Here is a 26015-nt window from a genome sequence, read left to right on the forward strand (position 1 = left end):
AGAGGCATGGTGGCGTGGAAGTGCAGGAGGCTGAGAGGCGAGTCCGGGCAGAGGGGACAGACGGAGGGGAAAGGCAGCGGCCACAAGCTCCCATACAGTCCCTGGAAGGCAGCTACAGCTCAGCACAGACCCCTCCAGCCAGATGTGATGCAGAGGGACAAAGCCCGCGCGCGGGTACTTTCAAACGCTGATGCGGGAAAACAGAGGGAAGAGAAAGGCGGGAGATGCCTTTACAATGCACCCAGCCACTGGGTGGAACACTGCCCCCAGAGGAAGGAATGGCGAGAGCAGGCAGGCACAGACACAAGCCTGGATGCCAGATCAGGAGGGGAGGGGCCAGGCAGAGCACCAACAACTGAGCCCTCCTGTAACACCCCACAGCACGACAAAGAGATGGAAGTAAGTCTGCAGCTGCCAAGAGGCCAGACCCAGGAGACAGTCGGGCTTCTCTGCAGGGGCAGCAGCAATGATTTCCTATCGGTGGACTTTGCTAGGCAAAATCAGATTCCCCTTTTCCCAAGGAAGCTTCCCATGAGCGTCTCGGCCATAGACGGCAGGGAATTGCAGGAGGGTGAGGTCACGCAACAGACCCCCTCTCGGAAGATGACAGTGAACAAGCACGCAGAAGTGCTAGCTTTGGACTTAATGGACAATGACCCTGTGGGCAGCCAGCGCCGGGGAGATCTCACCTTTGGAGATGCAGACGGCAAGGAGCACTGCAGGAAAGAAGGAGAATCCTCAGGATCGCACCACATCAGCTCCCCAGGCGGATGGAACGACGCCGAGGCGGGGATGCAGGAAGAGAAACTGAGCCAACTCACCAAAGAGGACACTTTTACCCAGAACATACGGAGGGACTTGAGGGAGGGAGAAGGGGCAGGGGAAGGGCTTACAGAGAAAGAGGGGTTACTCTTTAGCAATGATGCCCGGTATATGCCCCAGGACTCCCTCAGAGGGAAGATTCTCAGGCAATATCATGACAACCCCACGGAGGGGCATGCAGTACATGTCTTCACGAGGCTCACACCCAGTAAGGCCAGTCTTGGGCGAAACCCCAGAGCCTTCCCAGAGCAGGGGGAGGGGGAGATTGGGGGACCACCTATTGAGGCATGGGGTGAGAGGAGGGAGACAGTACACCAACAACTGGATGGAGACGTGGCAAGGGGCAATGAGGCTTACAAGGAGGGGGCAGACCATCACAGGGGACTGGAGAAGGTCTTCCACGGAGGGGACAGGGTCTGGCTGTGGTCAGAAGGCCTTCCCATGGGGGGAAGGGGGAAGAAGCTGGCACCCAGAAGGCTGGGGCCCTTCAAGGTTCTGACACAGATCAACCCTGTCACCTTCAGGGGGGAAGCACCTACAGCGAGAAAGGTCCATCCCGTGGGTCACAGGTCTTTGCTCTCACACTTTAGGGAAAGCCCAAGGTTCAGAGGACGTGACACACATCCAACACCAGACGCTGACAGGAGGGAGGGGGAGGAAATCACACAAAAGACACTAGACAGAAGGGTGGAGGGAGAAGGCAGCCAAGAGGTTCCAGAAAGAAAGGAAGAGGAGGAGGTCTACAGTGCCACAGCGAGCCCGGGCTCCCGGTGGGGGGAGGGGGGGTTAAAATGTCTGATGGCCAGGCAGGGCACTCCTGCTTCCCAAAACGCGGAGGCAACCACGCACACCATGCAAGGGGAGGACCGCACACTGGAACTGCACGCTCCTTTCTCCCACAGACCCAAACCACCACACGTCAGTAGCACAGGGAACACAGAGGGGGAGGGCGATCCCAGGTGGGGAACGGGAGACGCAGACCCAAGGAGCCCTCCGGGAATCAGAAGCAATTTTCCAGAGGGAGGAGGAGGATGACAACGGAAGGAACTACACGGACCAGCCACCCAGCACCGACGGGGAACAGGATTTTACACACACTACAGAGGAAGAAGACCTGTCAGGCTTCCAGCCCTCTTTACAGACATCAGACCAGGCAAACCAGGCCTCAGAAAGAGGGGGGGGAGCCTGGAGGGGGGTGGATGTAAGAGAGAGGGCTTGCAGAGAGCAGCCCACTCTGCTTACTTCCATCAGATGAGAGAGCAGCAGCAAGTCTGGGAGTTCAAATCAGGAACAGGAAGGGTTAAGACGGGTCCAGGGCTCTGCAGAGTCCTGGTGGCTCAGCTCCAGGTTGGTAGCAGGGAAGCAGGGGAGGAGCTAGCTTCAGCAGGGGCTGGAAAGGAGGGAGGAGAGAACGGCACCTCAGGAGCCTGGTTTGGGACCACGGAGGACCCATAGAGCAAGGAGGAGGGGCGTTTGGAGTCTTAAAAGGGGGGTCAGAGCCCACGAGACGCCATTGTGGGCTTCTGCCCCATGCAGAGCAGACATGATTTGAGACATCTCACCACTGTATATAGCATGCACAATAAAACTATGAAAATCCAGAGGATGTGTGGAGTGCTTACTCGGGAGTAGCCAACACCCCATCTGTGACAATAAGCGTTAAAATTGATGTAGAAATGTATATTCCTTTTTTTTTTACTTTTGTTTAATTTTCTTTATTGTTGAAACGTTTCCACTTCCAGTTCTTGACAACAAAATCGTCCTTATTCTCAGAAGTGATTTTCCTGAGTCTTAGACAAAACGTACCTTTAAAATGTAAATGTAAAAGCTGCCCAAGCTCACAAAGGAAGCGTGATGCCACCTTCTGGTTAGAAAGGAAATGGCAATGATGCATGGGGCATCCCTGAAAGTACGCTACACCAAGAATTTCAAGAATGTTCAAGTAATGGCAACTCAGAATTCTAATACTTTTGTAATCAATTCTGGAAATTGAATTGACTCTAAAAGTCAATTTACATTTGGCCTGCAGCTTGTTTATAACCATTAGTTGGATTTTGTGATTTTGTTATTCAAGAATTCTGTGTAAGAAATGGTTTGATCAAATGATCCTACTCTCAACACACAGCATTATTTCATTTGTAGATGGTCTGCATTTGTAGAATTGCCTGCATTTGTATAATGTAGCTATATGAAGTGCAGAAGGATAAGCAATTTCAGCTGACTAACATGATAGCTCAATTTACCTTGAACAATTGACAGTGTTGTGTCACTGTATGTTTCGAGAGGAAACTGGAGCCATAATTCAGTACTGACGCCTATGGGGGCAGAGAAAGACTCTTCAGTGCTCCTTAACTGCAGTGTAACTAGCCATGAACATTGAAGCATTTTTTGTACTAGTGGCCTCCTAGATCCCTGTAAGATTGACTCATTCCTGGCCATTGGGCATGATGGCTGGGGCTGGTGGGAATTGGAGTCCAGCAATATCTGAATGGTCACAGGTTCCCCACCACAGCTGTAGATTCTCCTGGACTCTGTGGTTTGTTTTTATTTATTATGAGTGTTTATTAAATTTGCATACTGCCCTTCATCCAAAAATCGCAGGTCGGTTCACAATATGAAAATACAAAATGAGAACACAAAACACATAACGACAACAAACCAATAACCCCACCTTCCACAAACAAATCAGCCAAGAGAGACATTTCCCCTGCAGTAGCAGTGCCTCAAGTGCCATTTCTGCTGCTACCGTGTTTCCCCCTTTTTAAGACACCGTCTTATAACTTTTTTTCCTCAAAAAAAACCACGGTGTCTTATTTTCAGGGGATGTCTTAAGGCTTGGTGCTCTGTGCAATCACACATGACACTTTCTGGCACATGCAGATACAGATCAGCTGTAGCGCTGAAATCAGCTGTTCCTGGTTCAGGTGTAGCGCGCGCCCAGCGAAGTCAGCCCTGAGAAGGGAAAATGGCATTTAAAAATGCCATTTGAAGTGATTTTAGCCTGTCGCCCAGAACCGGCTGCTGCAGCGCGGAGCGCCCAGCAGCGCCCGGGGGGAGCGCCCAGCAACACGGACAGAGCGCTCAGCAGCACCAGGAGGAGCGTCCCACCGTGCCAGGCGGCGGGGTGGCAGGCCACCTTGGCATGGCGAGGAAGAGACGAGGCCGCTGGCTCGGGCGCTCCTGAGTCCTGACCCCAGCCGCTTCTACGCGGCAGCAGCAAAAGAGCCATGCGGCCACATGGAGAGGCTAGCGCCCGAGCGGGAGACGCGATCTCTGCAAAGCTCTGCACTCACTTCATCCGCCCGACGGGAAAGCGAAGTGGGGAAGAGAAAAAGAGAAAAAACCGAAGCGGCTCTTTTTCTCTTCCCCACTTCACTTTCCCGTCGGGCGGATGAAGTGAGTGCAGAGCTTTGCAGAGATCGCGTCTCCCGCTCGGCCACATGGAGAGGCGAGCGCCTGAGCGGGAGACGCGCTCTCTGCAAAGCTCTGCACTCACTTCATCCGCCCGACGGGAAAGCGAAGTGGGGAAGAGAAAAAGAGAAAAAACCGAAGCGGCTCTTTTTCTCTTCCCCACTTCGCTTTCCCGTCGGGCGGATGAAGTGAGTGCAGAGCTTTGCAGAGATCGCGTCTCCCGCTCGGCCACATGGAGAGGCGAGCGCCTGAGCGGGAGACGCGCTCTCTGCAAAGCTCTGCACTCACTTCATCCACCCGACGGGAAAGCGAAGTGGGGAAGAGAAAAAGAGCCGCTTCGGTTTTTTCTCTTTTTCTCTTCCCCACTTCGCTTTCCCGTCGGGCGGATGAAGTGAGTGCAGAGCTTTGCAGAGAGCGCGTCTCCCGCTCGGGCGCTCGCCTCTCCATGTGGCCGCACGTCTCTTTTGCTGCTGCCGCGTAGAAGCGGCTGGGGTCAGGACTCAGGAGCGCCCGAGCCAGCGGCCTCGTCTCTTCCTCGCCATGCCAAGGAGGCCTGCCACCCCGCCGCCTGGCACGGTGGGACGCTCCTCCTGGTGCTGCTGAGCGCTCCGTCCGTGTTGCTGGGCGCTCCGCCCGGCGCTGCTGCGCGCTGCAGCAGCCGGTTCCAGGCGGCGGGGAGGCAAGCTGAAATCACTTCAAACGGCGTTTTTAAACGCCATTTTACCTCCTGGTTCCAGGCCCCCAGTTGGCAGGCATGGGGGTATGTCTTATTTTCAGGGTATGTCTTATATTTCTCAAATGCTTAAAATTGTTGCCCTGGCTTACTTTTTGACTACGTATTAAAAAAGGGGAAACACGGTATTATCCCTAATGAATTCTGTACAGTGGGTCTTTTAAAAAAAACCAAATGGAAGCAGCAACACTGCTACCACTAATAAATATTTTAGTGGGTTGTCCAGCCCCTCAAAGCCTTTACAGGCTGGTTCCCAGGCAGCTTGTTCCCCATCTGTATTCTGAACTGCTAATTTGGGTGGAATTGCTAATTCTTCTTTCAAATGTTTTTTGATATATCCTAGTGCAACTAAATTGCCAGCATGAACTGACAAGAATAAAGAACTGTGCTTTCAGCTGGGTCTTCTTAGTTTTGAAAAAAATATATAGCTAGATTTCTTTTAATAAAGTAAACTCAAGGTGGCTTCCAAAAAAGTTCATTAATGACCTAAAGCACAGTAGGAGCAGTTCAATTACCAGAATGAGTTGCATGCAGTAAAAACCCCCAAGGGGAATTCAACATAAAAACAAGGATATTTAAATTTAAAGCTCATATTAAAAACTTGCCAAAATCAAACGGTCTTGACAGCTTGCCTGGAGCTTCAGAGATAGGGAGCAAACCAAGTCTTTTTAAAGAGGGAGTTCCACAAGTTGCTGGATGCTAAAGTAGACTAGCCCATGTCTCACACTCAAGCCAGTTGTACTTCTGAATGTGGTGGGATGCATTGTTTGGCCTTGAATATTGAATGCAGTGTGCATACAGGATCATATGGCAGGATGCCAGAGATGCCTTGGTCCCAGATCTGCAGAAGCAGATGCTTTCGGAGGTAGCCCCATGTAGCGTGTGCTACAGTAATCCAGTCTGGGCGTGGCCAAGGCATGTACAGTCATACCTTGGTTTGAGAATGCTCCGGTTTGAGTACTTTAACTTTAAGTACTCCGCGGACCCGGAAGTGTTTACTTTGGGGTTCCGCGACACGCGCATGCGCAGAAGCGCTTTGTGCACGTGCGGAAGAGTTGCTCAGTTTAAGTACTTTTCGGGGAGCGAATGGCTCCCCGGAACCACTTGAGTACTTAAACCGAGATACCACTGTATGTCACTGGCTAATCTGCTTTATCCAGGAAGCGACAAGTGATACACTCCCTGCCATAGTACTCTTAGCAATGGCTGCTACCTTAGCGTTGAGGAACAAGGCTGGGTCCACAAGCTCTCCCAGCCTTGTGACCTTATCATTCCAAGGGGATGCAAGAAGACAAATCTCCATTCCCTGATCATGCAGATGTGTAGAACAGACTTCTCTCTGCAGATGTGGCACAGACCCTTCCATATTCTCCACTTCATGTGTTGTTGATAAAGGCAAAGGTGGTGTCTTGCCTCTGCAAGAACATTCATTTTGCGGTCTTTAATGAGCTGTAGACCTTTTGTCTGTATGATTAGACTCTTTTCCACCAGTTCCTTCTGCATAATTTTGGGTGTTTCATGTTCCCTCTTTTCCATGTTTGATTACTCTTGCAACTTGCAAGTGCTAGTTCAGTTCTGTTTAAAGTAGATGGAATCACAGAACTGTAGAGTTGAAAGGAATCCTGAGGATCATCTAGCCCAGTGTTTCTCAACCTTTTTTGGGCCAAGGCACACTTGTTTCATGAAAAAAATCACGAGGCACACCACCATTAAAAAAGTTAAAGAAATTAACTCTGTGCCACCCTATATTGACTATATATAATTATGACTGTAAGAAACACTTGCCAATTGCTGTGTTGGTTGCAATCTCCTGTAATAAGGCTTCACAAGCCGCTGATTTCTCTGCCAGCACAATCCTTTGCTCAGGAAGTTTCAGGTTGAGCTCATCCAGCCAGCTTCTTTAAGTTTGTCTAAAACCACCCTCCAGTCGTTTGCACTGAGCTTTGGGAAAGAGGAGGAGAAATATTGCCATAAAGATGTGTCCTGTAAAAATATCCATTGGAACCCGCGCGACCCCCCAGGAGCAACGGGCCTGCCCCTCCTCAGTCCAGGCCAGGCGCCTCACCTTCTGCAGGGCGCGCACGTGCTCCTCGCCGAAGAGGCCACTCACTCCCTCGTAGATGCTGCTGGCTGCCCTCCGGAGGCTGTTCTGCTTGTCGGCCCGCGGCCTCGCGCCGACCAAGCCCCGGGCACCGCCAGCAAGAGCAGCGAGAGCGAGACAAACAGCAGCAGCAGCACCCGCCAGCCGCCTCTCACGTCCGAGGCCGTGGTGGTGGCTGTTGAGAGCTGCGCTCGCCCCGCGTCATGACCTGGCCGGCTTCCTTTCCGGCGGGTTAGCGATGTACATTGGCGGCCGCCAGGCACGTGACAATGCAAATCGCCCTTCTCGTCGCCGCATGTCGCGGCACACCAGCCACCGCGCGGAACAGCGGTTGAGAAACGCTGATCTAGCCCAACCCTCTGCAACGCTGGAATCATTTGCTCTACTGACTGAGCTAGCTCAGATGTTGATTTTATTTTGTCACTGCCGGCTCTTCAGTTTAGATAGCTAGATGGATGGATGGATGGATGGATGTAGCCTTTGAATTGAGCTTAATGGCTTTGTTGTGGGACCTGGCTTGTACTAAGAATTTAATGTCACAAAGAGCACTGTTCATAACTAGTGAGTAGCTGACAAGCTGCTGAGGTGTACAAGCTGAATCTGCTCCTGGGTATGATCAGTTTGTCCCATTCTAGAAGTTTGATTCTTTCCTGCTTACTTGCATGGCCAGATTTATTCCATTTGAAGAAAGTAGTCACCACAATCTGGCAACAGCAGTTGTAGAAGTTAGGTCATGTTGCACTCCTTGAATCGTCATAGTGTTTTTGTGCAGCATTCTTGCATTTCAAGGAATGGCCTGATCAGAAGTAATTTTTTTAAGTAAGCATGCCAAAATCCATTGCAGTGGTTTTTACGGTATCTAGGATCTTGCTTTTCTTAGCCAAATAGCTTTACTTGGCTTTGCAAAGGAAATGTGATATTATTTTTAGATTATGAAGTTCTATGTAAACTACCATGGTAGTATAGATTCTGTAAGTATTTGGGATGGATAAAAAGCCACTGTGGTACAACTTGTTCTGAGTCTCAATTTGTTAGTATATTGATCCAGAATTAGGCATGAATTAATTGACTTTGTGGTAGACATTAGATCAAAGAAGAATAAAAGAAACAAGTTCTCAATAACTTTTTAATAGCATCTTAAACTTGTTTTAATTTCCTTTGATAATAGCATACTTGAAGGCAATCAACAATTAAACATTCATGTTTTTAATGTGTGTGCACATATTTAATAACTTTACTCAGTTGTACTAGTGAATGGCATATAAAGATTTTTGATGTAATCTATCAATAGTCTGTTCCATGTCAAGGACTTTTGGAATGTTAAAATGAAACTAGAGAATAGTTTTCTAATATTAAGTGTGTTTCTGACCCCCTGGAAATGAGCCAGTCTGTTGAGATGGAGAAGCTGTTACTCTTAAGATACTGGGTTTAGGGGGATGCCCAAGGGAGAACAGCAAAAAAACACAATTCTATCATTTCATGAAAATGAAACTTAGAAAAATGACAATTTGGACTGTGAGTGTTTGGTTCCTCCTGTGGTCTCCAAAGCAAACCCCAGAGCTAATGTCGGGTCAGTAAATTAATTAATACAATAAGACTTGCTTGTTTTGTGTTGCTATATCAAACTAAAATTTGTATCTTTTACTATATTTTTCTTATAGCATTTTGGTTTCAACCAGTGGAAAGTTCCTTAATCATTGGTGCAGTCATAATGTTGGCAGCTCTGTTTTTGCTACAGGTTGGCTATGTTGGTAAGTACTAGATTCTTTATTCCTTACCAATGCTGAATAGTATTTTATCGTAAAATGCTTTGCATGTGCCCAACAATGGAGTAAAAAGAAGAACGAGTTAATGCATTATGTCCCCAAAAATGTGTAAGGTTTCATAGTATGAGCAGTTTATGTAGCTTCTAACATTTTCCATTCTTGGGAAATTACCAGGAATAAAAGGTGCCATTCTGATTAATTTCAAGTCTGATACGCTTTAATATGCGACTTCTGTTAATGGTGATCAGTACCTTTTTCTGATGATCTGCTGTAGAAAGGAAACCTGTGGTTTTCAATGACTGCTTGTTCAACATCTTAGCAGTACAATGAACACAGAACACATTTTGCCTCTTTCTAGAAGGATTTTTATTTTGTAAAAAAAGAAAGAAAGCTCAGAGTCTGGGGGCCCTACCACCTGTTGACCCAGTACCCCAATCTCAGTGGGCCTGGCTAGACTTGGAATGTTGGAGTGGCTTTAGTTTGAGGAATGAACTGGTTTGGCAACCTTTCTGTCCCATCTCCACTCTTCACTGGGGTACAGTGGTACCCCAGTTTACAACCACAATTGGTTCCGGAAGTCTGTACTTAAACTTAAGCGTACTTAACCTGAAGCGAACTTTCCCATTGAAAGTAATGGAAAGTGGAGTAATAGGTTCCAGACGATGAAAAACACCCCCTAAAGCAGAATTTAACATGAATTTTACTGTCTAATGAGGCCATTGATCCATAAAATGAAGGCAATAATCAATGTACTGTACTATAAAATAAATCAGACAGTATTTTAGGTGAAAAAAATATTTTAGGTGGAAAAAAAACATTTATTTCTTACCTGGGCTGATGATAGTCCTTGTTTGGATGGGGGCTCAGGGTCCTCTTCCACAATCACAATGCCTTTGCGAAGGCCCGGCCTCCGCGAAGGCACCGGAGCGTCCGATGCCTTTGTGGAGGCCTGGAGCGAAGGCCCGGCCTCTGGGAGGCATCGGAGTGAACGCCCGACCTCCGCGAAGGCACTGGAGCATCCGATGCCTTCGCGGAGGCCGGTCCTTCTCTCCGGGCCTTCGCGGAGCCATGGGAGCGCCTCCACAGCTGTGGCCTAGTCTTCAGGCCTTTGCGGAGGCCTCCGTAGGCCTTGGAAACCTTGGAAACCTCGGTTTACTTACTTCCGGGTTACAATGGTTCATAAACCGAAAATTCGTAAAGCGAGGTGTTCGTAAACCGAGGTTCCACTGTATTGGCTCCGTGAGCAAGAAATAGGTGACTGCTCCTCCCTTTCTTAATGTTCCTCAACTTGGCCATTTAATTTTGGGGGAGTTATTTCCTATGCCTGCCTACAAATCAGTCCTACTATGAACAACTGGATTGAAAAATAATCTGAAAATAGGTATTTGCACAGCTCATATCCCAATTGCATCTTGCTAGGAGACTTCCTAGAGGTGTCTGGTTCATCACTACTGTACAGGAAACAGGATGCAGTACTTGATAGGCCTTTGATCTGACCTAGCAGGGCTCCTGTTGTATTCTTAGTGCTTGAACTGCACAGCTGCGGGCAACATTTCATAAAGGCTTAAGCAGCACTAGCAAAATGCAGGGTGTGACACGGAGATGCCAGAAGTTTTGGGATCTTTCAGACATGTTGAGGGGAGTCAGGGGAACAGAAAATTCATAGCAACTATGTGCTAGATATCTAACCCCAGAACTTAGCATTTCATGCTATTGAAATATAAATATAACAGGATTATTCCAGTGACAAATATGAGCCAGAACAGTGTTTTGCTTTTTTAATTGAATCCCAAGAGGGGTGCGGAAGCAACAATAGATATGATGTCTCTGATTGCATACAGGCACAAATTCTGGTTTTGTAATCCTTGGAAGAGAGACTATCCAACAAAATTCCCTATGCAAGTAACGGTCAGCTCAGGGTGAAGGTACAGAAGACTGACAACAAATGCCCCTGCACCACGTCATGCGCCACTCGCCCTAGAACAAATAGGAACACAGTGATGCCTCAGAATGGTACCATTGCGTAAGGTCGCCGGGAGGTTTGAGGTAGAATATTCTCAATATGTGGGTGACACCCAACTCTGTTTCTACTCCACATCTAGTTCAGGTGAAGCAGAGGAAATGCTAAATCCAGCGTCTCGTTGTACTAGTGGGCTGGATAAGGGCCAACAAATTGACACTCAGTCCAGAAAAGACTGAGGTGTTCATCTTGTGGTTGACTGGGTTGCACTCAGCTGAAGGATTATGTTTGCAGTCAGTTGTTTCTCATTGATTCATCATTGTCAAGCACTAGTTGCTTGATGCCACAGAATGCTTAGACCAGTGTTGTCTAGACAGAGATAGCCTCGCTCTAGTGATTTCCTGGTTAAACAACTGTAGTACTTGGTGCTGCTTTTGAAGATGCTGCTGCAAGTTGACTAACTGGGACTGGGTACCCTGATCACATCATGCCCTTGCTGCATTAGTTGCACTGACTGTGGCTGTGCTGTGCTGAAATCTGTCTTCCATTCTTCAAAAACAACCACCACAACCCCAAAACCAACCCCTCCCACTGTGAAATAGGCTTCCAGGGTGGTTACTTTTTTGCTGCATTTCTGGGGTGATTTAGAACTTCTTAATAATTTTGGTGGGAATAGGGTTGAGTGTTCCTTATTGTTGTGAGGGTTTCTTTAGGAAGTGCAGTCACCTGGTGAGGTTGCAGAATGCAGACCACTGGGGAGGCTTGTAGGATGAAAGAAAGCATGCTCACAAGCAGCCACCTTGAAGATAAGGAAAATACAGCAGAACTCTTGTACCATGCCCATTTCCCCCCTTTGATAATTTTTGAATGCAATTTATTTTCTTATTAATTGCTATAGAATGGGTTTGGTTTTTAGTTTAGTTTTCTTAAAGGAGGAGATATTTTCAGCACTCGCCTAAACTCTAGCTCCAACTAAAAGGCCAAAACCAGCAATTAGACGAAAACCCTTCTTTCTGCATGGGATAATTGAAGCACGGCCTGCCTCTGCGTACACCTTCCTATGCCTTCCAATCGAAGGGCTTCTGTGGGTGCCCTGCCATCAGAGGCAAGGGAGATAGCTACCAGGAACAGGGCTTTCTCCGTGGTGGCTCCCAGTTATGAGAGGTTTTTTTGCAAGAGAAGCTTCCTTGACAGTAACTTCATTATCATTTGGGTACCAATCAAAGCCTTTGTGGGCCCCATTACTGTTTTTCTTCTGTTTATTGGTATAAAATTAGAGCGACTTCTTTAATAAGTAAATAAGCAAAGTTTATCACTCAGGGCTTATGCAGACACACATACAAAATAGTATACATAGCCCAAGACCAAGAACAGAGCATCAGAATACATGATACATTGTCACGATAGGCTAGTTAAAAGATTTCCCTCACAAAATCACAGCAGTATATATTAACACGTGATCTCCAGAGACCATCTATCGCTTTTGCTTCCCCATGGCCTATTTTTAAAAATTGGCAGTCCTGTATGACATTAAAAAATCTGTAGCATCCAATAAAAATGGGTGATGCTTAAAGGGAAGTTACTTCTTTCCTAGCAAGCATTCTTGCTGAATATGGCAGGCTGTCTCTGATTGAACAATGGCCTTAGAAGTAGATCTGGTTACTCCACCATTCTAGGTAATAATTTCATGCTGTACTGATTCCTGTACTGTGATGTCCGAATGAGCCCACACCAGTGTTCCATATAGCATCTGGGGAAATAATTTGCCCTTGTAGAGCTCTATTAAAGGACAAGGAGACGCTCTTTGATATAAAGCTTCAAAGTTGCTATAAAGAAAAGGTTACAGGATGGGGGGAGAGAGATTTAACTGAAAGAACTGAATTAAAGACATAGATAGATAGTTACAGCTCTAATAGTTTTCCCCCTCAGTTATTCAAACTTACTTTAGCTAAATTGTATTTTTACACTGAGTCCTATTTTAAATAGCTGTGAGAATTTTAATGAATACCTATAGTACTAAATAATAGATTAGTATCATTCGGTGTCCAGTAAAGAAACTTTTGGCATGGGCTGATCATCATTCCCAGATGGTGGAATACATTTTCCATGAAGTAGAAACTTACTGAACACCCATATAATAAGGCTCTCTTTCTGTATCTGGCCTTATGAGCTCATTTTATGGTGTTCATTAACATGTTTCTCTGAATGAGCCAACGTTCTCCCACAGGCATTTAGGATGGAATTGCCATGCTTCATCAGTCAGTGTTACAGAGCATCCACACAGTACCGTCATTCATTCATTGTCATCCTGGATTTTCCCTGGGTTCATACGGAGTACTTGAATGGAAGGAGTACTTGAAACTTCACAGATGTATTTACCTTTAATGCACTCTTCTGTCTTTTCAAAAGGGTGCAGTTTTTCCATGACAGACAGGATAACTGACCCAAGCACGCCTTGGCACACCATTATGATAACATTTGTATTGAGCACCATTTTTGACATCATTTTTAAAATCCATCTTTAAAAAAAAACAATACACCATACTGCTGTGGAATTATTGCAGTAGAGTGTTACAGCACTAAAGGTGTATTATAGCTAATAAATTAGCATTATAGCAGTATGCTGTTTATAACGCTATACCTCTCTTTCATTAAATTATTTCCAGTTACAGGTAGGTAGCCGTGTTGGTCTGGCGTAGTCGGAACAAAATAAAAAAAAATTCCTTCCAGTAGCACCTTAGAGACCAACTAAGTTTGTCATTACTTAGTTGGTCTCTAAGGTGCTACTGGAAGGAATTTTTTATTAAAATATTTGCATATGTGTGTATGCAATCATGTATATGGGTTTGTGATCATTAAACAATCGGTTTTAAGAAATGAATGGGAGTCATATAATGGCATCTGCCATAATGGCTAAACTAAATGAGTGCTGGAGTCCCCACCCATAGCAACTGGGTCATGCCCACTGGTGCACAAAGAACATAGCAGGAACATAGGAAGAAAAAAAGAAAAAGACATAGTTGCAGAAACCCAAGTAACAACAAAATAGATGTGATTACTGAAACATAAACATGTGCAGGTAATATATATATGTAAATATATATATCAGAGACAAAATCTGAGTTATCCAAGCAATGCCCACTACATAGACAGCAGTGAAGTTGTTGTTTTGTAGTTGTTAATTCAGTTTATATACTGCTCTTTATCAAAAGATACCAGGGCAGAGCACAACGTTAAGAACACATTACAGAGCACCAATAATAAAAGTATAATGAAAAGCATAATAACAAAAAGCATAAAAATGATCACAATAACAGTATCCCCCTGGGTAAAGAGGAATGTTTTTGCCTGTTGCCTAAAGACATGTGGTGATGGCACCAGGCAAACCTTTCTGGGGAGAGTGTTCCACAATCAGGGAGCCACTACAGAAAAGCCCTATTCTCATGTTGCCACCCTCCGGATCTCTCAGGGAGGTGAGACATAGAGAAGGACCTCCAATGACAAGTACAGGGTCCGGGTCAATTTGTATGGGGAGAGGTGGCCCTTAAGGTGTTGAGGTCCTGAGCCATGCAATTTATAGGCTTTCCAGGGCCAGGAAACTAATTAGAAGCCAGTGCAGTGGGAGCAGGATTGGTGTTATATGTATGCTCAAACCGTCTTGTTCTGGTGAGCATTCTGGTCATTGAATTTTGCACCAGCTGAAGTTTCCGAACCTCCTTCAGAGGAAGCCCCATGTATATTGCATTGCAGTAATCCATCCTAGAGGTTACCAGAGTGTAGCCACAGAAGTTAGGCTATTCAGATAGGGCTGTAGCTGGACCACAAGCTGAAGCTGACAGAAGGCATTCTGTGCCACCAAGGCTACCTGTGCCTCAAAATCCACAAGCACGCCAAGCTACTTTAGGATAAAATGGAGTATAACCCCTCCAAGAACAGGCAGTCTTCTACCCCTCCACACTAGTGAACCACCCACTAACAGTGCGTCAGTCTTATCTGAATTCAGCCAGGGCCGGCTGTAGGTAGAGTCCTGGTGGTGTGGGGCGCCGGGCTGGTAGGCTGGGCGCCGCGTGGCGAAGCCGCACGGAAGCCATGCTGCGCCCTGCGAGGGCGGGGGCGCCGGAGCGATCTCCGCCCCTCAGCGCCAGGGCGCGCGACCTGCTCGAGACTGCCCTGAATTCAGCTTCAGTTTATTGGCTCTCATCCAGTCCAGTATCAAGGGAAGCCCAGAAAATTCAGGATTTTCTCTTGTTCTGTGCTTCTTCAGAAACCAGTTGAAGAATTATTTGTGGATGGCAGCCATTTATCGTCTTATTCTTTCTTTCCAGATTCCCCCCCCCCCCCCGGACATACTTTATTCCTATACATTGTGATTCTGCTATATGTACCTAGGCATTTGAATCAATCCTAGAGGGTTGTTTCTCCAAGAATGAAGAGCCCAAGTGAAGGGTTTTCAATTCATAGGCAAGGGCAGGGCCAGCTCTAGGTAGACCCCCGGTGGCGCGGTGTGCAAGGGCACCAGGCCGGTAGGCAGGGCGCCGCGCGACAACCATGCTGCGCCCTGCGGGGGCGCCGGAGCGACCTCCGCCCCTCAGCGCCAGGGCGCGCGACCTGCTGGAGACTGCCCTGGGCAAGGGGTAAATATATTGAAATGCATGGCTTGCTGCTACTGCTGCTTATCTGGGGAACACCTCCTTTTTTGTAATGCACATAGAAAAAATGCAGCACTAAAGTACTCCTAATAATGTGGAAAGTCGATTGTAATTCTTTTTGTGGCTTACAAAAGAAGAGCAATGATTGGGTAGTCCTAGTAGCCATCTGTTTGGCAGTTGCCTGTCCCTTTTATTTGCAGGATTTAATAGGTAATATTTTCGTTCAATTTGCTTCTGAAAATTCCACATGCCCTTGGTACATATGTTGAAGCACTTGAGAGAACGCAAATTGTTATTTATAATACTGTGTAATTTAAAATGTCATTCATAGGCCAATGCCTGTTGCAGTGGGCATTGTGAACACTGAGGGAGTTTGTAATGCTAGATGTGGATCTTCAAAGCTTACTAATCACTTTAGACATCACTTTGGATACAGTATTTATTATTAAGCTAATAACAGTCCCATTGTGCTGTAGAGTACTTACATCTGTGTGATGTAATGTTTCTTGGGGATGCTAACCCAATGCCTGTAGGCATTATTTCATGGCACGCTGATTAAGTAAACATTCGACAGGGTAGCAAAACTGAGCATTTCCAATTTATTGCTGTACCTCAGAGGTAAACTGTAAGACAGCTACTGCTTTATTGTATCAGAAAACATGAGTATAGTGAGAGATGATTACTGATAGCTGTTCAGCTTTTAAATGCTGCTCTTTAGAATTCTACTTGCAATGTTTCTTTCTCTCTTACACATACTTTTTAAAACACGGAAATCATGCTGTCTTTTTTTTTTTTAACCATGTGCAACATCTACAAAGATGATTCTGGAACAGAGAAACGTACCTGGCAGTTTGTTAACAGTGCCTAGGGCAGAAGAGAGCACAGCTGGTGTTACTGAGCGTACAATTTTTCCAACTTCTTTTCTTTGGAAGCCTCCCAAAGTGCTGTATAAACCTATGAACCATCAGTCTTTGAAGCAAACCACTTCTGTAACTTTGCTAATTTAACTGGGTTTCTTTAAAAAAAAGAAAAGGAAGAAGACTGGCATGTTCTGTTGAATAGGAAGGAAGATTTAGGATCTGTCTCACACATGAAGCTAACAGCAGACGTATTGAACTCTTTGCAGAGCACTTCTGATTTGAAATAGAATCTTGTAGAATACAGCAACATGTAGACAGAGCTGTAGATTTTGCTTGTGGCCAGTATTGTATGGTACAGGTGGAGTGTTTGCTGCTGGGAGGAAGAGGAGTGCAGGAACGGAGCATCTCTGAAGTGGCCTCCTATTGACATGACAGAAAGTAGTAATGGGGGCAGGAAGTCTTGGAGCGCATAGTTGCAGTTGTCCCTTTGATAATGCCAATTTGAGTCGCTTGGAGTTTTACAGGTTGTATAGCTTATTGTTACAGATTTCACACAGCCGATCCTGAATCTGCGATTGCGTGAACCTTTAGTGGAGGAGTTGGCATTTTTGTTTCAGTTACAAAGCAAGTGTGGGATGAATAATGTGTGCCAGTGGTAGAAAGGGGCAGGCAAACCATTTGAATTTAACACAGAGGCATCTAAAGCAAATGAGAATGTTCATAGCAGGACATAAATGTATGGCAGCATGTAGGGGAGTAGTGTTCACAGGGAGGCAGCCATTCTTTTCAACATTTTCTCATAGAGCGATGGAAAGCCATCGCCCCACTTGCATGTGCATTCAAAGCTTGTAGCAGCAAGGAGACCAGGCTTTAAGGAATCCAACTATCCCTAATTGCATGCAAAAACAGAAGGAAGCCAACATTTCCATAAGCCTAAAAATACATTATACAAACTCTTAGAATTGCAGATACCATTTCCGCTATCCTCGACTCCCACTTCTGGTCTTGCCTCTTGGTGGAATGCAACCAGTTTCACTAGGCACATCATTCCCATTTGGCAAATATGTGGATGCTTTGTACATTTGTACATAAGTGTACAAATAAGCACCGTAGTAAATTCTGAAGTGCAGATGCTGTTTATGACAACTCCCACAGCCTGCCCCTTATAAGACTATTTTACAAAACTGAACTTTTACTGACTGATGCAGACATTGTGGTTTCAATAATAAGACATTTCCCCTCCCCTCATACCCCACTGAGCCTTTTCCTGAATTCCACCCTGATGAAGAGTTCTGGTGGACCCAAAAGCTTGCTTGTTATTTTCTGGAAAATTGATTGGTCATAAGAACGGGTTGTGTTTTTTCCCCCAGAACAATGGTGGCATTTTAGCCCTTAGCCATGCAATCTCTTCTGATTAGCTTACTTGGTGTGTTTCTCTTTGGGAGAAGCTGATTTATTTGGCATGCAGAAGATTGGCAGATAGCACCCCAGAAGATAATCACCTCTGTTGTGAAGTAGGTGGTAGTGCCTCATCCTTGCCTGTCCTTGCTTCACTGCAACTCTGTAAGTGTGGTATGGAATGAATATACAGCAGCATTAATATGTTTATGTAGTTTTATTTATAATCACCGCTGTCCAAAATCACATGCAGAAACGTTCAGCATTTACCGGTATATTCTGTTGATGCTATTTCTTCCAGTAGATCATAGAATCAGATGAAATGTAAAAGCTGCATATTTGCATTTAAGTACTTAGTGATTAAATTCCCCTCCCCTTTTCATTTTTACTTAAAGCTATGAAGTTTGAGATGAGTCTTATTAAGAAGATCAGCTTTGGTGTTGCAGTACTAATACTCATGATTTTTGTTGTGCCTGGTGCTTCTCTTTTGGTCAAAGGTAAGTGTAAAAATTAATATCATTACTATTTTCCATCCTTCAGTCTGGAGGTTCCAAGGCTGGCATATGATTAAATATATCAGAACCATAATAAAACAATAATACAGTGGTACCTTGGTTCTCGAACGCAATCCGTTCTGGAAGTCTGTTTGACTTCTAAAACGTTCGCGAACCAACGTGCAGCTTCTGATTGGTCCCAGAAACAATGCCAACTGCCGAAACGGACGTATGGCTTCCAAAAAGCATTGCAAATCGGAACACTCACTTCTGGGTTTGCAGCATTCAGGGGCTGATTTGTTTGGGATCCAAGTCGTTCGGGAACCAAGGTACCACTGTATAGTCCAAACAGGAAAAAAAACAGAAAAAAAATCAGAAATGGCAAGCAATCAGGCATCCAGTACCTCTCAGCCTGCATTTTATGCCTGGGGAGACAAGTATGTCTTCAGATGACATTTAAAAGTAGTAAATGTAGGGGACAAACAAACCTCTGTGCGGAGGGAATTCCACATTTGTAGTGTGCCACATTACTCTGCCATGAGCTATGGATATCAGTGGTACTATGAGCAAGTCATGCACATCTTAAAGCATGGGTTGACTAGTAACAAGGGAGCTGGTCCTTCAGATGGTTGGGTATTAAGTAGAGTTAGAGCTTTGTCTACCAGTAGGTGCACCTCAGATTGGTTCCAGTAGCAGGCAGATAGCCAGTGCAGATTCTTGAGGACAGGTACAGGGTGAGTCCTTTAAAAGAGGTCCCGTGGATACAGAGTACACATGTTCCACAGGGCCTCTTTTAAAAGACTCATGATGCCACTTTGCAACATCTGTCAGTAACCTGGCTGCCATGCTGTATGCCACCTGCAGCTTCTGGACCATTTTTAAGGGCAGCACCACATGGGACATGTTGCAGTAGTCTAATGGAGAGGTTGCCAGAGCTGGTGAACCAGCCAGATCTGGACATAACCACTGAAGCTACTTGGGCATCAGTAGAGCTCCTTCAAGCTTTGCAGAAGGTTTTATATACCAGGTAGGGGAGATGAAAAATCAGTTCAAATAAAGGAAAAGGGGAAGTTATTACCTCCTGCACAGGGAAAGGAAAGAAAGCTTGTAGGCCTCAGGTGCACCCTTAATCTCATACTACTACTACTACTACTACTAATAATAATAATAATAATAATAATTTATTTATATCCCGCACATCTGGCTGGGTTTCCCCAACCACTCTGGGTGGCTTCCAACTGAATATTAAAAACATAATACAGCATCAACATTGAAAAACTTCCCTAAACAGGGCCTAAACTTCAGGTGTCTTTTAAAAGTAAGATAGTTGCTTATTGCCTTGACATCTGCTGGGAGGGCGTTCCACAGGGTGGGTGCCACTACCGAGAAGGCCCTCTGCCTGGTTCCCTGTAACCTCGCAGCGAGGGAACCGCCAGAAGGTTCTGGACTTCGGCACTGGACCTCAGTGTCTGGGCTGAATGATGGACACAATTCTGCCCTCCCCCAGGTTTTGTTAATGCTAGGAAATAGTTCTCTCCAATTCACAGCTCATACTAATTCATACCAAGTAGAAGTGAGAGGGACAGTTTAACCTAATAGCACCTAGATATGTATGCACTGGGCCAGCGGCACTGGTTCATTTTCTGGTGCTCTAAATCTACTTGGATCTGATTTAACTTGTTTGTTTGTCTTTTATTTACTAAATTAAGGGGGACTTACTAATTGCATGCGCTGTATAAATATTTTTTCTAGTAGCCAAATATTTAAATCAAAGTATTCGGTTAGCTAAAAAAAAGTTAATAAAGCATACTTAATGTAGTTTAAATGCTACTTTCAAACAAGCCCAAGGCTTCATTTTATTTTATTTAACACATGACAGTTCAATAGCATGCTCTTTAAAAAAGTAAAACATAAATGCATTGAAAATTGCTAACAGACTAATTTTAGCATGCCGAAAGAGCTGTGAATTGGAGAGAACTATTTCCTAGCATTAACAAAATCTGGGGGAGGGGCAGAATTGTGTGCCATTCTCAAACTTGAACAATCTGTGACTCTTCCAGATTGTGAACCCTGAGCCTAATTCTCTAAGTGATGCTTTTCTGCAAACCCTTTTAATCTCCGTGGCGGATTTCAAGGACAGGTTTTTTATGGTTTGCATGCAATCACCTTCTTCCTATTGTTAATCCTTTTCTTGTTCAATGTAAACTTGTCATAACAAAATAAAAAAATTCCTTCCATTAGCACCTTAGAGACCAACTAAGTTTGTCATTGGTATGAGCTTTCGTGTGCATGCACACTTCTTCAGATAAACTTGTCATGTTAGAAAAAGCTAGGAGTAGTAAGATTACTGAGTACTGTGGTCTTAGTATAGCCTTGGTTTGTTTTTGCTTTGATTTCAGATGTGGGGGATCTTTGGTCATCTAAAGATGTTGCTGAACTACAGCTCTCATCATCCCCGGGCATTGGACATAACTTGCTTTGAATGATGAGAGTTATAATTTAGCAACACCTGGAGAACAAAAGGTTCCCCACGCCTGCTGTATTTCTTTTGCTGTGCAAGCGTGTGTAAAGATCAACAAGAATATGAGTTAAGTCGAGAGGCCGGGAAGGGGCAACACATGTTCCAAGGAAGGTCTGCAATCTCCATTGACAAAGTTAGTAACAGTTAGAATCTTAATCTGAATGTTAGCTTTTCAAGTAAAAGAACACCTTTTTTTCTTATTTAGTAGTCTTGATATGAATGCTTTTGTTATGTGAATAGCTTGGGTGGTTTCTTGAGTGCTGTTTATTACATCGTGTGATGGAAACAGGACATTGTTCTAATTTCCTCCTGCAGAGGGCATTTAAGTAGGTCACCTTCATAATTTTCTGCTTCTTTTAGGATATGGTAAACACTGTTACTTTAAAGGGGTAGGACTCTTGTGACTGTATCACTAAATTTTTATTTTCCTTGAGGCTGTCCAGTATCGTTCCTTTCTTAAGAACTAGTAATAAATGGTGAGTTACAAGAATACAATGGGTAAAATAATATATATTTATTCAGGGCATAAATGTGTTGGGGTGTTCTCTTCTCTAAATCAATAGCTTTATGGGTTGCAGGATTTAGGAGCAAGGGGTAGCGTAGAGTCTAGATCAAAGTAATACTTGACTTGCTTTTCCTGAATAGCACCTGTTTTTTTTCTTTCATTTGGCTTTTTGCAGAGGGCTATACAATACCAGTTCAATTTGGTCTTGGCTTAGTTGTACTCCCTACTATCATTTTGGTGCCTCCGCTCTTCTTTGTGTTTCAATCAGGTGAGCATCTGTTACTTTACTAACTCATGAACTTGTTTTCATAATCCATTGTGGTGTGGGAAGAGGAAGCAGAAAGGGAAGAACCCCTTAGATTTGTCGGGTTGTAGATGTTTTTAACAATGTTAGCTCCAGCCCTGTATTGGAGAACCTCTGGGAGAAATTTTAGCATTTCAGTCGTACCTCGTTCCAAAACGTTCGGTACGAAATTTTAGCATTTCAGTCGTACCTCGTTCCAAAACGTTCGGAAACAAAGGCGCAGCTTCCAATTGGCTGCGGGAGCCAAAATGTTTGAGTCACAAGATATTTGTCAACCAAAGTACAACTGTATTGAGGTGTAGCTTATGTCTGTGTTGTGGCATTTCACTGCAGATGCTGGAGAGAGTGAGCTTTTGTTTCCTCCTTTGCCATTCACAGAAATGGGGTGTTACTTGAAGCCAATAGATAAGTTGGCCTCATCTGCCACTGTTCCCTGATAGAAACAAGAAGCTAAGCTGAAAAGATTGTTTAACTTGGTAAAGATAAATGGATGAGTCCAATACTCTGATTAGCTCTGATATAATCATGTGTGCACCTAAATGTTGAAAGCTAGCTGGATTGAGGAATGCAGCTACTTGTCTTTGGTATATCATTTCTGTTTTAATATACAGCGTTGTATGTACTGTGATGTAATAAGATAAATTAAATGAGACAGCCTAGCTGTGGGAGGTTTTTTGGTTGTTTTTACTTAACATTCCATGTAGCATACATTTACACTGGTTTCAGTTACATTTCAGAAGATGTTTACTTTGTTCCACTTTTCACTTACGTATCTTTTTGATTTTGTCATTCTTTTTCTCAATAACGTATGATTATTTCCCCAGTTTTCGAGAAGCCACCGGTCTTTGAAATTATTCTGATAGTTCTGAAAACACTTGGATATATAATTGCTGTGGCAGGTATTGGGGTATGTTTGCCAGGTGAGCAATGTATTTTATTTTATTAAAATTCTTTACATTTTTTGTTCTCTAGAAATTATTTACCCTTTATACTATCAAGGGGAATCAGCTTGCTACCACACTTAACAAATATCCTACAAAGCAGCTAGTCTACATTATGAAACGCACAAAGGGTTTGTGAAATCCGCATAGGTTTTTATAGAACAGGGATCTATGAGGACTTGAAACTACTATTTTATCTCTTGAACAAACAATTGCCTGAAGGTGGTGTTACCTTCTAATTAGAATGGCTATGCCAAGTACTGCTGCATTTTGTAAGTAGGATCTAAAGGGTCTGCATTAAATTGTTAACTTTGTAATACTGCATATCCTAAAGATTCACTCAGAGCTACTGCTGACCTTTTTTGTAATTATTTTAATTTGTGCCCACAATCTTTGTGTGTGTGGTGTGTGTTTCTGTGCACACACGCACACACACACATGCAATTTTCACTTACTGCAGCAGAAAAAATTGTGAACATAAATCCTTTCACATTTATAGATGCATTTCTTTACTCTTAACAGCATTAAACATCAGCAAAGTGACAGAATGTGTGAAATGACTGAGTTTCAAATATATAAAGGTTGTCTTTCTAAGGGTGGCCAGCCAGAAATAATAATAGCATAAAAGGTAAAGGGACCCCTGACCATTAGGTCCAGTCATGACCGACTCTGGGGTTGCGGCGCTCATCTCGCTTTATTGGCCGAGGGAGCCGGTGTACAGCTTCCAGGTCATGTGGCCAGCATGACTAAGCAGCTTCTGGCGAACCAGAGCAGGGAAACACCATTTACCTTCCCGCTGTAGTGGTACCTATTTATCTACTTGCACTTTGACATGCTTTTGAACTGCTAGGTTGGCAGGAGCAGGGACCAAGCAACGGGAGCTCACCCCGTCGCAGGGATTCGAACCGCCGACCTTCTGATCGGCAAGCTCTAGGCTCTGTGGTTTAACCCATCTAAATTTGCTGTGCTCTTTTGGTAGGGGGTGTGGGGATTGTACTTCGATCTGAGTTTAGAAAAAAGCTGCCTCGGTGAAATTACATTTATTGCAGCCTTTAAAAAAATTAAGCAAAAGAGCGCTGTGTGTGTGTGTGTGTGTCCTGAAACCTTGTTTGAATAAATTATCTTTAACTGCAGGCGTCCAGTCTTCAGCTCTTTCCACTGCTCTAAAGCAATATTCAATGTTTGGCAAATAAAGCGGCAGTAGGCTCTGTTCTAATGGCTCTGTATGCTCGCCTCTTATCTTTCTTATTAGATAAAGGCTAGTTCAGGGTTGCAGTGACTCCTGTGGATTGCAGATACTCATTTGAGGTCACAAAATATCTGGAAGGAGTTTTGATTTTGCTATGCAGTTTCTAGTCTTTTCCTTTGGCATTAGTGAGAGGTCCACCACCACCACACCACACAAGCGCACAAAATTTGGGATCGCTGATTAATGAAGAGGAAATTGTATGCATTCTTAAATTTCAGCAAGATTTCTAAAGCTTTACTAAGCTTTGTGTAACTGTGTGTCAAAGCCATTGCATAGAATTTTGCAGAATATTTTTTTTTTTAGGCTCACGGTCACTCATTTTAACACAAGCCTATTCAACAAGTCTTCATCAAGTGTGTGAGTTGTTCTTTGGCATCCAGCATCTAAATATTTCCTCCACACTCAACCATTTTGAGTTTAAAAATAATTGTGTTTGTATTGGGGTTTTCCTCCTGTCCTAGATGGAAGTAACATCTGTTCTTCAGTCTCCTGTCAATAACTTCATTGTTAGTGAATAATAATTTAATTTCACTAAACTGCATATTATCAAAGAAGATGTTTGTGATCCAGGTTTTAGCATAAAACCATTGAAATTCTGAAACAGTCTTAGAGACCAATGCTTGCAGAAAATGAAAATATAGCCAAGTGTATTTGTTTGCTGTTGGTTTTTGACCCACAGTTCCTTAATATTTTTCTGCATATTCCTTATGCGGCCATTAAGAGGTTGTGCTTTTCCCCCTTGGTGGTTGATGCATGTACGTAAAAGATACAGCAAGACCTGACACTTTTTGTAGCAGTTAATGTGCACATTGGTGCAAGATGTTATGGCTGTAGATCTTTTCCTACATGTTGTAGTTACACTGCCAGACCAACTCAGAAAATAGAAACAAAAATGCTAACCTAAATACTCCATTTTCTCCCTCTCAACAGAATGCCCACCAAAACAAGCTTCTGTTGTGATTGCAGGCTTAGGAATTATGGATCTTGTAGCAGTAATTGCTTTCATTTATATGGTTGTTATTGGTAAGTACTATTTATTTAGAGTATACATGAAATGCTTTATCTGCAAATCAAATGAATATTCAAACAAAGTTCTTGTTTAGTGCCTTTTCGGAGAGGATTGACCAGAAGGTCACAAATGCAGGTTGCCTTGTGTACAAGCAAGGGGAACCCTCACATCCAGGGGCCAAATGCAGCCTTGCCAGTGCTTCTTTGCAGCCCTCAGGACTCTCCCCAGGTCACACTGCTCACAGATTCTGTTCTGTACCCTCATTGAGGGCTCTTGATTGGCTGAGATGTGTCCTTGAGCTAGGATAATGCCCCTTGCTTGCCTGGATGGAGAATGTCTATGTGGGGGCATGTAGATAGAAACCAGTGGCTTCTGTGTAGCTTGAATGTAGCCTCCTGGACAAAGGGAAGAGTCGCTGTCTTTGTTCCACCTCTGGCTCCACCTACTTTTTGCCTTGGGTCTCGCCCACCTGAGGGCGTGCGGCCCTCAGAAGGGAAAGTGGCCCTCAGGCTGAGAAAGGTTCTCCATACATGGGGTGATACCATGCAAAAAAGTTCCTTTACTGCAACTAACTCACACGAGTAGATTTGGGGATGTCACGTAGGGAGGGGAGAGGGAGGTGATGTACCATTGTGAAAACAGAAATCCTTGGACTAATGGAACTACTTTGCTGGATATTGCACCTAGTCTATCAGAAAAATATTTGGGGCACTGTGTGGCATTGTTTTGAAGGAGGGATGGAAGTTGACAGTGGATCTCACTGATTTGTTTCTGTTTGCAAGGGTTATGTTTGTCGCGAATTCCTTCACGGCGCTTTAGCAAAAATGCTCAGAATTCCAGGTTCTTCAGTGCAGCATATCTATTGTGAGCTATATACAAATATCTACAGGCTATGATACACAAGCAGTTCATACAAAAAAAGCAGGGTACCCAGCTGCACCTTAAGGCATGTAGGAAGACTTCTCAAACCTCTCACTGACACACCCTTCTACACCACCACTCACTGATGGAAAGGTTTCCCTTTTAAACCGATGACAGCCAATCAACTGACAGCACATTACTGCTGAGGCATTCTGACCCAGCACTCCTATAGAAAGTATTGCATCAGCCAGTTGCATCAGCTAGTTTCACTTTACTCGTGTACTCAGGCCTGCAGACTTACTATCTCACACAGCATTCTGTGGATCCTGACAATGTTGGGCTGTTTTTAAGTCCTATGCCATGAGTACAGTGAGCTGCCTTCCATTGTGTGGTGTGGGGCCTATAATTCTCCTTTCTTGCAGAAAAACTTT

General features: G+C 44.4%; 1 protein-coding gene across 6 annotated transcripts in view; it reads left to right on the forward strand.

Moving 5' to 3' along the window:
* Nucleotides 1–26015, forward strand: part of CD47 (CD47 molecule) — a 50652-nt gene that overhangs the window by 9724 nt on the left and 14913 nt on the right. For all 6 annotated transcript variants that reach the window (XM_035114493.2, XM_060273688.1, XM_060273689.1 and 3 more), the window contains exons 3-7: nt 8729–8818; nt 18096–18197; nt 21396–21488; nt 22349–22444; nt 24645–24737. In XM_035114493.2, coding sequence (XP_034970384.1) covers nt 8729–8818; nt 18096–18197; nt 21396–21488; nt 22349–22444; nt 24645–24737 — 474 coding nt within the window. The remainder of the gene's footprint in view (nt 1–8728; nt 8819–18095; nt 18198–21395; nt 21489–22348; nt 22445–24644; nt 24738–26015) is intronic.

Source organism: Zootoca vivipara, chromosome 4, assembly GCF_963506605.1.
Source record: "Zootoca vivipara chromosome 4, rZooViv1.1, whole genome shotgun sequence".
NCBI lineage: Eukaryota > Metazoa > Chordata > Lepidosauria > Squamata > Lacertidae > Zootoca > Zootoca vivipara.